General features: G+C 47.1%; 1 protein-coding gene across 4 annotated transcripts in view; it reads left to right on the top strand.

Moving 5' to 3' along the window:
• Window positions 1–12,373, top strand: part of trim33 (tripartite motif containing 33) — a 45,025-nt gene that overhangs the window by 5,088 nt on the left and 27,564 nt on the right. For all 4 annotated transcript variants that reach the window (XM_035381140.1, XM_035381139.1, XM_035381137.1 and 1 more), the window contains exons 2-4: window positions 5,388–5,506; window positions 5,805–5,952; window positions 8,269–8,401. In XM_035381140.1, the coding sequence (XP_035237031.1) occupies window positions 5,388–5,506; window positions 5,805–5,952; window positions 8,269–8,401 (400 nt within the window). The remainder of the gene's footprint in view (window positions 1–5,387; window positions 5,507–5,804; window positions 5,953–8,268; window positions 8,402–12,373) is intronic.

Below are 12,373 nucleotides of genomic sequence, written 5' to 3'. Positions count from 1 at the left end.
ACCACTTCTTGAATCTTTTACTGCATTTAGTTTCATGCATTATCTACAGTGTGGGTAGAGTACTACATGACATGCTTTTATCATTATTTCCTTTGACTCTTCCTTTCCTCTAGCTAGCAATATTTTCAGTAGAATTTGAAAATAAGTGGCTGATTTGAATAGTAGCCTATATCTTGCTTAAAAAATCCCATGGATATTGTTCAGGCTTGTAGTTCCCCCAGTTATGCCATCACCATAGCAAGTATCTTTTAAAAAAAAAATAAAATAAAACTGATTGCACATTCAACATGGAAGAAGGCAGCCCTGTGTATTTCCACCTGGAAGTTATAAAAGCTAGCCAGCAGTGAATTACAAACTAGCTGATTGTACAGAAGGGGCATGCCACATTGTACCAAATTCAAATTTATTGTGTGTGTGTTTGTTTGCTACTGTGTTTAGCACACGATTGATATATAAAATGAATCATTGTTGCTGAATGTTAAGGCAAGTGTTGCTGGCTGTGCTTCCTTCTTGTGCTGCTTTATCTTGCGGCAAAAGCATGATGACTACAAAACAGTGAAGAAGTTGCATCATTTTTGTTGGCCAATTTTTCCATAGAATGTCCCAGCAGTACTTGTGTACAGTGTTTTTAATTTCAGTCTGTGCAATTGCATTTATGGAACTTCTTTAAGTTTTTGTATTTTTTTATTTTAACTGTTATTTAAGCTATATAGGCTATACTATTGTATATATACTTTAGAATCTAGTATAGGTGTTCTCGTCAGATGTTTTGTTTGATCCTGTTGAATCGTGTTGTCTGTTTTAGGGCTTTTAAACACACCAAGTGTACAAATTAAAATGAAAAATTTTGATTAAAAAAAAGTAAATTGCTAAATAAGCCAAAGCATCTTTAACGTTGAAAGAACTAACGTGCATTTTGGTGACTATAACCAACTGGAAACATATCAGATTGTAAATGCGTTTTTATAGTAAGAGATGGAATTGCTTATAGTTTTTTTTTTTTAATCGGTGTACTGCCTTGAAGGGTGATCATCCAAACAAATGTAAAGATGATGTAAAAACGTCCAACAATTTTACTCACCAAGGAAGACAACCAAAGTTCTTGGAAGTCATGGAAATAGTGTGTGGAGATTTCCTTAATCAAAAAAGGCGGTCATAAACATACATTTTGTATAGAATTAGATAAGCGGGAACTGTTGGCTGTGGTGTACATGGGTGTAGCAGATAATTTAATTCACAAAGTATAATTCACTATAGTGCCTGTAATTTTTAGTTTATTTCAGTTGGTGATCATGTGTTGAAATATGAACATCTGCATAAAAGAGGAAAAGATTTGACTGCTGTAACAAAAATGGTGGTGGTATAAATGGTCTTTTATGAACCACAGGGCTGTAGATTTATATTACAGCTGCGCTGTTATCGGCAGGGACTCTCATGGGTAGGTGGGGGGGTGTCAGTGTTCCAGAGGTGGGGGGAGGTGGAGGAGGGGGTGTGACTTCCCTCCCCCTCAGTGGGGGGGGGGCTGTGTTGGGGACTGCAAGATGCACAAAGTGTGAGGCTGTGTGTGTGTGAGGCTGTGCGTGTGTGTGCGTGTGTGCGTGTGTGTGTGTGTGTGTGTGTGTGTGTGTGTGTGTGTGTGCGCGCGCGCGTGTGCGCAGAAAGCTCAGTGTGTGTGCATGCGTGTGCGTGTGCGTGTGCGTGTGCGTGTGCGTGTGTGTGTGTGCGCGCGCGTGCGCAGAAAGCTCAGTGTGTGTGCATGCGTGAGTGCATAGGGCTGTTGCAGTGAAGGCTCTGGGTGAGGAGTGGGACTTATACAGGCACATCCACCCTGGCTTAGATGTACTGCTGTATCATGGACGTTTTTTTTTTCCCTCTTTTGAAAGGGCAACAGATTTCAGGCTCAAAGTCGGTCCTGGCCTGAAACAGTGAACACACCCACTTCTTAATGTGCTCTGAGGGGATTGGCTGTTCAGTTAGGCCTATTTTTTTACACCCTTCTTCTAATCCGTGCCTTTCTTTACAACCGTTCCCCGCGAGTTGTAGTGGAAGCTCTTCGGTCTTCGTGGTTGATCCTTGGGGTGAAGTGAAGGGCTTTGCCATGAATGATGCGTTTTCATTTGGCGTGTTTTTCTGAAGCAGTCGGACTCTTTGTTATCGCACACAAACAAAAGCTGATGAGCAACCTGCTAATTAATGCTAATGCATAATCATGGTCATTGGTTCTTATGCAAATCGTCTCTATTTTTTTTTTAATGTCCGGTTTTGTTTTTGCACGGTCTGGACTGGAGTGGCTTGGGTAAAGTGGGAATATTCACTTGTGCGTAAAAGCGTCATGATTTCAAATTGAGCATTGGAGGCGGTTTAATGTCAAAGCTGCAAAGGGTCTGTGCTTTTGCAAGCCACTGTGCGAGAGCACCGGGCAGCCTGCCAGGGTTCGGTTAGACTGGTGTCGGTGAAAGGGTCTGCTCCGTGTTTTTCCAGCGTCTTACGCCGGTTGTGGTGGCCTGATGTTCGGCTGCTTGTTTAAGTGCTTGTTCTGCGTACTGGCCAGTGTCACGCTCCTCTTCTAACCGTCGCACTGCGGAACATGGTGAATAACTGGACTGGGTTTAGCGTGGGACGTGATTCGTTAAATTGGGAGATGCTAGTACAGGTGACTAGAATAGGTCTTTTTTTTGTCCGTTTTGTTTTTGGTGTAATATGTGGAAATTGAACGTGCACGGTTCGAGGCTTCGAACAGGCAGCTATAGCCCTACTGTAGCATGTTTGATCCTATATGAGCACATATACTCACAGCACTGAGTGAGTACATGTGAGAGCTGTGATTGGTTAGCGCGGTGGTACTGAGCCCGGCTGCACCAGTCTGAGCTCTCGCCAGATGTCCCAGATGTTTTTCATGTTCGGTGGGTCGGTACTTGCCCACATCCAGATTTGCCCAGCCATTCTCTGTGATTCAGCTTGGACTGAGTGTCTTGCTTGCATTTAGAAAAGGGGGAAAAAAAGATCTAATGCTAAAATCGACCTCAAAACGAGCAAATAAAATGAATGGTGTTACTTGTGATCAACTCTGTACGTGACTAATTCGAAAAGTTCGCATATTTGTAATTAAGAGGGGCATCTCCTGAAGTGTACTAATGAGTTAAATGTCAGACTTTGCAGAGGTCAGACATTTTATTGCAGCAGTTCTCTTAACTGTGCTTATTATTGTTATTTGTTTACGTGGCGGAGCCGTGGCTGAGTTGGCCAATGAACCGTCGGAATCGGAGTCACGTGGTGGTCTCGACCGCACCCCCCAGCGTTGAATCGAACCTCCTGTAACGCTGGGCCGCCTTTCGGTCCCGCTAGCCGCGCGGCGCCGCGGAACGCCCCGCCCCCGTGGCGTTTTGCACGCGCGCCGCGACGCCGCGGATGACTGACAGGGCCGCTTCACGAGAATCCCGGCAGATGGGTACCGCACGAGGAAATGGTCACTGGTGCGGACCGATGTTTGTACAGTGGCCGCTTCAACAAATACGGGAAATGTTGAACGCGGCCGCGTGTTTTTCTCCCATGTGGCCCCCCCGGACCCCCTGTTTTGGTGCTCCTTCCTGTGGTTTTTAGTCGTTTCTCAGCTCACCAGTGACAAACAGGACGTTGAAAGATAAAATCGAATTGATTGGTTGAGCGATTAGTGCCTAAAGTGTTAGATTAGACTCGTGGGACAGGAAGTGCTGGGCTATACTGTGCTGGTGTGACAGCCTACCCAAAATGCACTTGCGCAGGGGTGCCCGATCTTACCCGAAATGGGTAGAAAAATTTTTTTAATTTTCAGTCCAGCACTAAGACTGGGCTGAAAGAAAATTCTGCCTATTTTAGCTTCTACTTATCGCAGTCTTGATTGAAGACCCTGATTAGTTAATCAGTAGAATCAGGTGTGGTAGGGCTGGGCTTAAGCAGAACCCAGCACCGGCTGATTCTGGATGAGATGAGATTTCACACGGCAAAGCGTTTCAGCCCCCCCCCCCCCACCCCCCCCTTGGAGGACGGCCCCGGGGCTCGGGGGTGCTGATTGCCCCGGGGGAGAATTCCACTCCGTTTCAGGCCGGCCTTCGCCCGGCGTCCAATCGGCTGCCGTCGCTTCCCTCCAGCCCGGCAGAATGAGGGCAGGCGGGGGCGGGGCCTCAGCGAGCCGTGTTTTCCAGCTCCAGCGCCCTCCGGAACACCCTCTCGGGCTCCGTCTGACGGGCCTTGGGCGTCGCCTGTGAGCACACCGATGGCGTCTGCGGGAAAGAGGGGTTTCAGCCTCGTTTTTCTGGGCTGATTGCATTGTCCGGTACGCTTAACGGAACCTCCCTGCTCTCGCTTTTTTTTTTGAGCCGTATTTTTTATTGGCCATTTGAATGAATCTCGGTTTTTGAGGCTCTGGGCAGGTTTGCCCGGTCCGTTTGAATGGGGGCAGGAAGGGGGGCTCAGCGTTTGCCCCGGTTCCTCCTCCTGCGGGGGGGGGGGGGGGGGGGGGGGGGAGCGCTCGGGCTTGCCCCAGCTCAAACCCGCGCAGCTGCAGCGGCACTGCACGCTCGCTCCACCACATGGCAGCCTCAGCGTAATCTCCCTTCCAGCTGCACCCGCCGCCAGTAACTCACAGCCTGCTGCAGCTGGGGCTTAGACAAACCGGCCGCGAGCAGCGCGAGCCGGCGCAGACCGGCTCAAACCGGACTAGGCTGGTTTCTGCTGCAGCCAGTCATGTGCGGGGGGAATAAATTGATGGGCTGTCAAGCGGTTTGAGGGGTTGGGGGGAGGGGATGGGGGGGGTAAATTGATGTGCTGACAAGGAGTTTGAGGTGTGGGGGTTGTGGGGGTGGGGGGTGGGGGGTGGGGGGGGAGGGGGAGGGGCAACTAATTTAGTTTGATTTCTAGTTGATTTGTCTCTCTTTCTTGCACTGTGTGAATGAGTGAACATATTTGTGCGCTGAACAATCTCCACTGGATACTGCATACAGGCAGCACAGACATGTCCGCACACTGTCTGACTGTAACAACATATTTGCAGTGCGTTTCTGGTAGTCCGGGGGAATAGCCAAATCTGGGATTAGTTGGGGTGGGGGGGGATGGGCTGTGCGTTAGTGGGAAGGGAGGGGGGGATTAATGAGTAGACCTGTCAGCTGGGGGGGATCTTTTAATACTGTGGATGCAGATTATCCAATTATCCGACTGATTTGTCATAAAACGCATAATTTCCTCCCTAATTAAACAGGTTTGTGTGACGGTGCCTGCCTTCGGGTTGGGCTGATCCCTTTTTCCTGTAGCCAGCGTATTTATTCAGTGTTTATTTGTGTTAGTCCTGCGCTCACTTCTCTCTCTCTCTCTCTCTCCCCCCCCCTCCCCCCCCCCCCCCCCCCCCCCTCCAGTGAACGTCATGCGCTGCTCGGTGTGCCTCCAGGATTACAAACAGAGCGACATCGTGGATAACTACTTCGTCAAAGACACCTCGGAGGCCTCCAGCGGGTCGGACGAGAACTCCTCCCAGGTAGGCGGGGCCTCCGGGCGGCCATTTCCCTGTTAAATGCAGTCCGCAGCGTTTTTGCATGGGTTCTTAAACAGACGCAACAGATTTTTGGATTTTTTTTTTTTTGGTCGTAATGGAGGGAAACGGTTGCTGTAGAAGAAAGGGGGGGGGGGGGGGGGGGGCGTGGCCTCTGCGGAGGCTGTAAACACGGCCAGGCTGGCATGGGGCATTGGGGGAGGGGGGGTGGGGGGTTTTGGGGGTGTGCCGGGGATTCGCTTTGGCGCTGCAGCGTGTGCGTCTCTCTCTCTCACCTGCGCAGGTGTGCACCAGCTGCGAGGACAACGCCGGGGCGGTGGGCTTCTGCGTGGAGTGCGGGGAGTGGCTGTGCAAGACCTGCATCGAGGCGCACCAGAGAGTCAAGTTCACCAAGGACCACAAGATCCGCAAGAAGGAGGAGGTGTCCTCAGGTAAACGGCCCCCAGAAACGGGGGCGTGGCCTACGGAGTGTTATTGGGGGATTACAGGGACTCCAGACATCTAAGAGGAAAACTGGGACACGGTATCATCCTGGATTGGTCGATCCTGTTCAGAGCTTGCATTTTCATTGGCTGTTTCAGATTGTGGTGTGGTTATAACACCTACAGTGGGCTGGTTGCTTTTTAACTATGTTGAATGCTCTGTCATGAGTAAAACCCGCCCCCCAATCATGGCTGCCCTGCCCCCATCCCCAAAAATATATAAACAGTCTTACACAGTGTCTGTAACGGAGACACTATATCTTTTTTGAAAATGCTGTTTTTTTTCATGCTATTGAGGGAAGGAGAATGTGGGTTCCATATGTATATGGTGATACTTTCTTCTCCCTGTTGGAATGCCCAATCACGTTGCTTATCAGCAGTCATGTCTATCGCCGCTCATCGCTGCCACATCAGCGGCGTTCCCTGTGGATCCGGGAGAACGCAGACGAGCGTGCGCTCTCCTCTGAGGCGCGTGATGTCATCAGCAGGCGCGTCTCACACGGCAAACGCCAGTCTGAGGATGAAGCGATGTCTGATTGAACAGCGGAGTGCACGGGTGTGCAGTGAGACACAGTTATCCCCGCCCCCTGAAACTCTCCCATCCCAACAGCTAGCCAGCCAGTCAGTCAGCTAGCGAGTGAGTCAGACAGTCAGTCAGTGAATCAGTTAGCCAGCCAGTGAGTCAGACAGTCAGTCAGTGAATCAGTTAGCCACCCAGTGAGTCAGTCAGTCAGTCAGTCAGTCAGTCAGTCAGTCAGTCAGCCAGTCGGTCAGTGTATCAGTTAGCCAACCAGTGAGTCAGCTGGTCAGTCAGTGAGTCAGTTAGCCTGCCAGTCAGTCAGTGAGTCAGTCAGTCAGCCAGTCAGTCAGTGAATCAGTTAGCCAACCAGTGAGTCAGTCGGTCTGTCAGTGAGTCAGTCAGCCAGTCAGTCAGTGAATCAGTGAGTCAGCCAGTTATTCAGTTAGCCAGCCAGTCAGTCAGTCAGTGAGTCAGCCAGTCAACCACCCAGTCAGCCAGTGAGTGAGTCAGTCAGCCAGTTAGTAAGTCAGTTAGCCAGTCAGCTAACCAGTGAGTCAGTCAGCCAGTTAGTCACTCAGCTTTATTGTCCCAGAAAAAAAGCCAATCCACAAAAAAAGAGAAACAGCTATAGACCCAAGTGTGTGCTGGCCTATGGGCCAGTGGCATGGTCTGGATTCTGTAGCGCACCCTGGAGGTTGTTATTGCGTATATCCTGGGACCGTGTGTAGCCTGGTTAGGTTGCACAGGGCAAGTAGAGCTGCTGATGAGTCAGCCTTATACATGTTTTCCTTACGGAAGAGTGCCCTGCCATACATACACCCCCAGCCACTTAAGTTCTGCCTTCATGTAAACACACACACTGAAACATGGCAGTCACGACTGAAATGCACTGCGTCTCTACCAGTGCTTGTGCGTCACTGCTAAATTAGCAATGGCTCTCAGAAGTCTGAGTTCCCATTAAACATAACTAGCAAAATTGCCTGGTTATTGGAGAACTGTTGAACATTTGAAATGAACTACCAAGAGCCCCGATTTGCTGCAGTTTTCACTCTTACACATCAATTATGCATTTACACACACACACGCACACTCACCACACTCTCTCACACTCTCTCTCTCCACTCTTTCTGCTCAAAATCCACCTTTCCATGCAAATTAAACAAAAGAAACCCAAATTTAAAGTTTTGAATATCATGACTATGCAGCATTTTAAAGAATTCAAATAACAAATTTGAAGTTTTATGTGGCTCCAGTACAGGTCATTTGACATGCAGATCAAAGCCACTGTGGGCACTACTTAACTTGTATTACTGGTATGGCTCGGATAAATGCGTGTTTCTCACATGGCCTTTCATGTGGTCATGTGACTAGGGCTGGCTCAGGTTTTTTTTTTTTTTTTTTTGTGGGTTTGATGGTGTCCTCCAGCAATCCCACAGTTCCCTTGTGACGGCAGGAGGGTGACTGTGGGAGGGTGGTGGTGGTGGTGTTGGGGGAGGGGGGTGGGGTGGGGTGGTCTCTCTTGGCTGTCGGGCTTTACAGCTGAGTGCCTGTTGCCATGGAGACCGCGCGGCGCAGTCATTGGGAGTGAAGTTTGCCGCCCTGGTTCAGTAATGCTGAACGGCGTGCAGACCTGCTGCGGTGAGAACGTGGCGGCGGTGGTGGTGGCGGTAACGGTTCTGTTTTCCCGTACGAAGCGAACCTCGGCTCGTAACGCCCCCGCCCTTCTCCGTCCCCGTCTAACGCAGAGTCGGTGGGGCCGTCGGGTCAGCGGCCCGTCTTCTGCCCGGTGCACAAGCAGGAGGCCCTCAAGCTCTTCTGCGAGACATGCGACACCCTCACCTGCCGGGACTGCCAGCTGCTGGAACACAAGGAGCACAGGTGAGCCTGGGCGCCCGGCCGCCGCCGTACGGGAGGGGGGGGAGGGGGGGTCCGGTTACATCACAGACGAGCCGAGATGTAGCCATTCACCTGTTCCCTGGAGTCTGAGAATCGGTTCTAAATGGGTAAAAAAAAAAAGCCTCTTAATTGGCTCATTTTAACCAATGCAATGAGCCTAATAGGGAATATGATAATAGTTGTATTCCAGTGGAAATGGAAACTAATTTCAGAGCTTACAGTTTTAGAAGGACAGATATATATTTAAAAGTTGACTAATGGCTATTTGATCATATGATTCTCGGGTCCCTGCAGTTGACCGGTGTGAGGTCTGTAGGGTTTTGGTTGCCCCTGGCAACTGCAGCTCAAGTGGTGGGTGAGACGTGTCCTGCTGAGAGTGGAGTAGCTGGGCTCCTCCCCTTTGTCCTTTAGACCCCTCCCCCCACGCTCCTCTGCGCCTCAGAGCCGCTGCTGTCGGGAGAGCAAAGACTCTCTCATAAATGAGTAAAGATCAGCACACGCGTAAGTGAGTGCTCGCCCCCCACACTCGCGTATGCTCGTGTTTGCACACACTTGGATTCTCGCACGTTTAAAGTGAAATTCAATATGTGTGTGCGCGCGCTTCGCACGTGTGTGTGTGTGTGCGCGCGCTCGTGTGTGTGTGTCTTTTTGCCTTTGGCCAATATCTTTAAACGGATTACTCTCAACCTGATTCCATTTACTTTTCTTCATTATTAATCAAGCATTGAATTAGCCCTCGTTGGTTTGCTAGCCTTCATTTTGCTTGGGCCCAAGCTGCTGCAGTTTAGGTTGCAGTTAATGCAGGGTTTTCCTCTGGGACTGTTCCTTATAGTGATTCAGTTGATCTTATTAGATTATTTTTTTTTGTCATGGTTTGCATTCTGTACCTTGATGTGAAGAAAGCGAAGCTGGTACATAAAATGAAAATGGGAAAGCCTTTGGGATTACTTGCCAGTTAATTTGGGTAATTGCTGTCCGTCTTAATCAAACAGTTTTAATGTTGTAGCTTACTTCACATCGCATTACAGAATGCACACTGTAAGGCTGTTTCCTGAGTGTTCAAACTACAGAATCTGTGCAGAATCAGGTTAACGCATTATGCTGTCAATATTCTCTGAAATCCGAGAGAACAAAGTAGTGTTTTAAGTTCAAATCTGTGTCCGTAATAAAATATTGCACAAATTTGTCATGTAAAAAAAAAAAGTTTAGATGAGATTTGATGAGTTTTTTTTTTGGACATCTGCAGCAGCTCATCCTGAAACAACAGCCCTCAACAGGCCCCAAGCACAGCGGGATTCTGGGGCACTGTGTAAATGTTGTTCCAGCATTGTTTTAACAGTCCTGACACTGTGGCCAGGAATACTGCTCTGCTCTGGTTGAGACTTTGTGCAGATATACGCAGTTGGCGTTCTTGGTTCGAAAGTAGTTTTCGTTCAGACCGTGCGCAGATTAAGCTCTCTGGATGTCCACGAGCAACCGTGGCACTTGTATTTGTGAAGAGACATTTGATATTTGAGTTTTTCTAATGTTAACTTTTGGCACTTTGAGGCCACAAAAGCTAGTGACCTGTTGAGTTTCGTTGTATCGGGTTGAGCTGCAGGTGATATCTATAAAACTTGTCAAATCTCAGTGAAACTGTCTGAGATGGTACTCTGGGTAAGTGGAAACAAACCTTAAATTTCATTTTTGAGTTAACTGCCCCTTTAATTGAGTGAATTGTGTTTGATTGTTAATCAAGGAAAGTTGATTAGTGTGGTCATCCCACGATCCACTGGTGTTGCACTAAGGAGAAATCAAACCAGTCACATCAATAACAAAACATTTCCCAGTTTTTCATGATTAATTATTTACATAAGATCTAACCACGTTCTGTTAACAACATTTATGTCATTAAACTAAGCCATTCATGGATTAAGGTTAAATTCTTTTGTTTTGAGTGTGCGGCTTACCAAAAAGGTGCTAATAGTCTGCTTCAATGTTTGTTAGTTTTTTTTCCTTCTTACCACAACTAGCCCTTTATAGTGCTGAATGGTTTTTGAAAGGATTTTTTATTCGCATATGCACTGGTCAGCCACAACATTAAAACCACCTGCATTTTTCTGATTTTTTCTGATTTAATATTTTATTTTCTCTGTTTGTAATCAAACAATTCACACATGGTCAAAGTGCAGACTCAAAGCTTTTATTAAAGGGTATTCTTATATATTTTGGTTTCACCATGCAGTAATTACAGCACTTTTTATACGTAGTCCCCCATTTCAGTGTTTTAGACAAATTAACATAATGTCAAATAAAAGAGTCATGTTTTGTATTTGGTTGCATATCCTTTGCATGCCATGACTTCCTGATGTCTGTGACCTATCAACATCATCAGAGTCTGGATATCTTATTGTCAGGTTGTCCTACAAGCGTTGTTTCTCCTGAATTACTACATGGCGAAACCAAAATGTATAAGAATACCCTTTAATAAAAGCTATTGAGTCTGCGCTTTGACCACGTGTGAATTGTTTGATTACAAACAGAGAAAATAAAATATTAAATCAGATAAAAACAGAAACGTGCAGGCGGTTTTTAATGTTGTGGCTGATCGGTGTATGTATGCGTGCGCTTTCATTCTCGCTGCATTCTCACAAGGTTGTTTAAACTTTGCCTGGTAGAAATTGTGGAAGGCTGGAAGAAATCGTGAATTGGGCTGAATAGGCTTGCTGGTGACTGGTGATATTTCCTGTAGACGGATTGCTGCTTGGGGCACTAGCCGGGGCGCTAACGATGCTTGTTAAATGAGCTGTGGGAATCCCATCTAGCTAGCGCCCCGTTAGCCTGATCAGATGCTGAGGAGAGGAGACCAACTGAGGAACCGGTCCCTGGGCTGCATGGACAGGTTGCACAGCGAGAAATACGTTGCACAGGAATATTGCACAGGTGGAACGTTTCAGAAAAGCTTTGGAGTTTTACTGTTTCTGAGGTTCTCAGAAATAACCAGGAGCTATGTTATAAAAAAAATAAATAAATAAAAGGAAAAAGAAAAAAAAGGAATTCCATTTTCTCTTTTACAGCAGTATGAACAGTTCATTATTTAAGATGGTATTTAGGAGTTTTAATTTGCTGGTTGGCTAAACCATGTCAGCTGTATTGTACTGATGCATCTATCTTCTATTTTATAAACACAGTTTATTTATTTATTTTGTTAAATTGGCAAATTGGCTTTATACTGAACTTGGCCAGCGAATGCTAAGCAAAAGTTAGTCCTATTGATGTGTAGGAATTACAAAACATTGTGTGAGATGCAAAAATAGGACTTGCCATGAGTAGAAAAAAATGCATACTTAGAGGCCCTACCTGAATGTGTCTAGTCTGGATTATGGACAAATACTAGTAATACATGGGTAATATATTGTTCTGCAATATAAACTACTGTATACAAACAGGGGTATTGAACTTGTATTTAGTACTTATGTGGAGGGATATGGTTTATAGTACATTCTACAGATGTGTGACTGTGGAGGGCCTCAAAATTCCTTCAAAATGGGAAGCACATGTCCAGAGAGCTTGAACAGTTCCTCTGCTAGGGGGTCCAACAGTGCTTCAGCAGTTAATTAGTACTTTACCTTTGTGTTGTAAATGTTATTGTTGTTGTAGATGTTAAAACTGTGTAGTGAGATTCTGTGGAGCCCAACTTGGTGAAATAGCACAGTGACAATGGTTTGTAAATATGGGATATATATTTATTGGCTGCAGGGGTTGCGACAGGGTTCCAGTCAGGACTTTGGGTGTGCACAGATCTTCCACTTGGGTCTGGCCGCAAGGGAGACATTGGAGGAAAAGTCTGGAGGTGGTTGTTCCTCAGAACCGCTGTTGGAGGAAATGAACCGGCTTGGGTTTTTTTTGCGGGCCGTAGCAGGGCAAACTCTGTCACGTTGATCAGGAGATGTGCTTGTTGGGGCAATTGGGTCG

This window comes from Anguilla anguilla, chromosome 11, assembly GCF_013347855.1.
Source record: "Anguilla anguilla isolate fAngAng1 chromosome 11, fAngAng1.pri, whole genome shotgun sequence".
Lineage (NCBI taxonomy): Eukaryota > Metazoa > Chordata > Actinopteri > Anguilliformes > Anguillidae > Anguilla > Anguilla anguilla.
The sequence above is the reverse complement of the archived record's forward strand: the minus strand, read 5'-3'. Positions and strand labels throughout refer to the sequence as shown.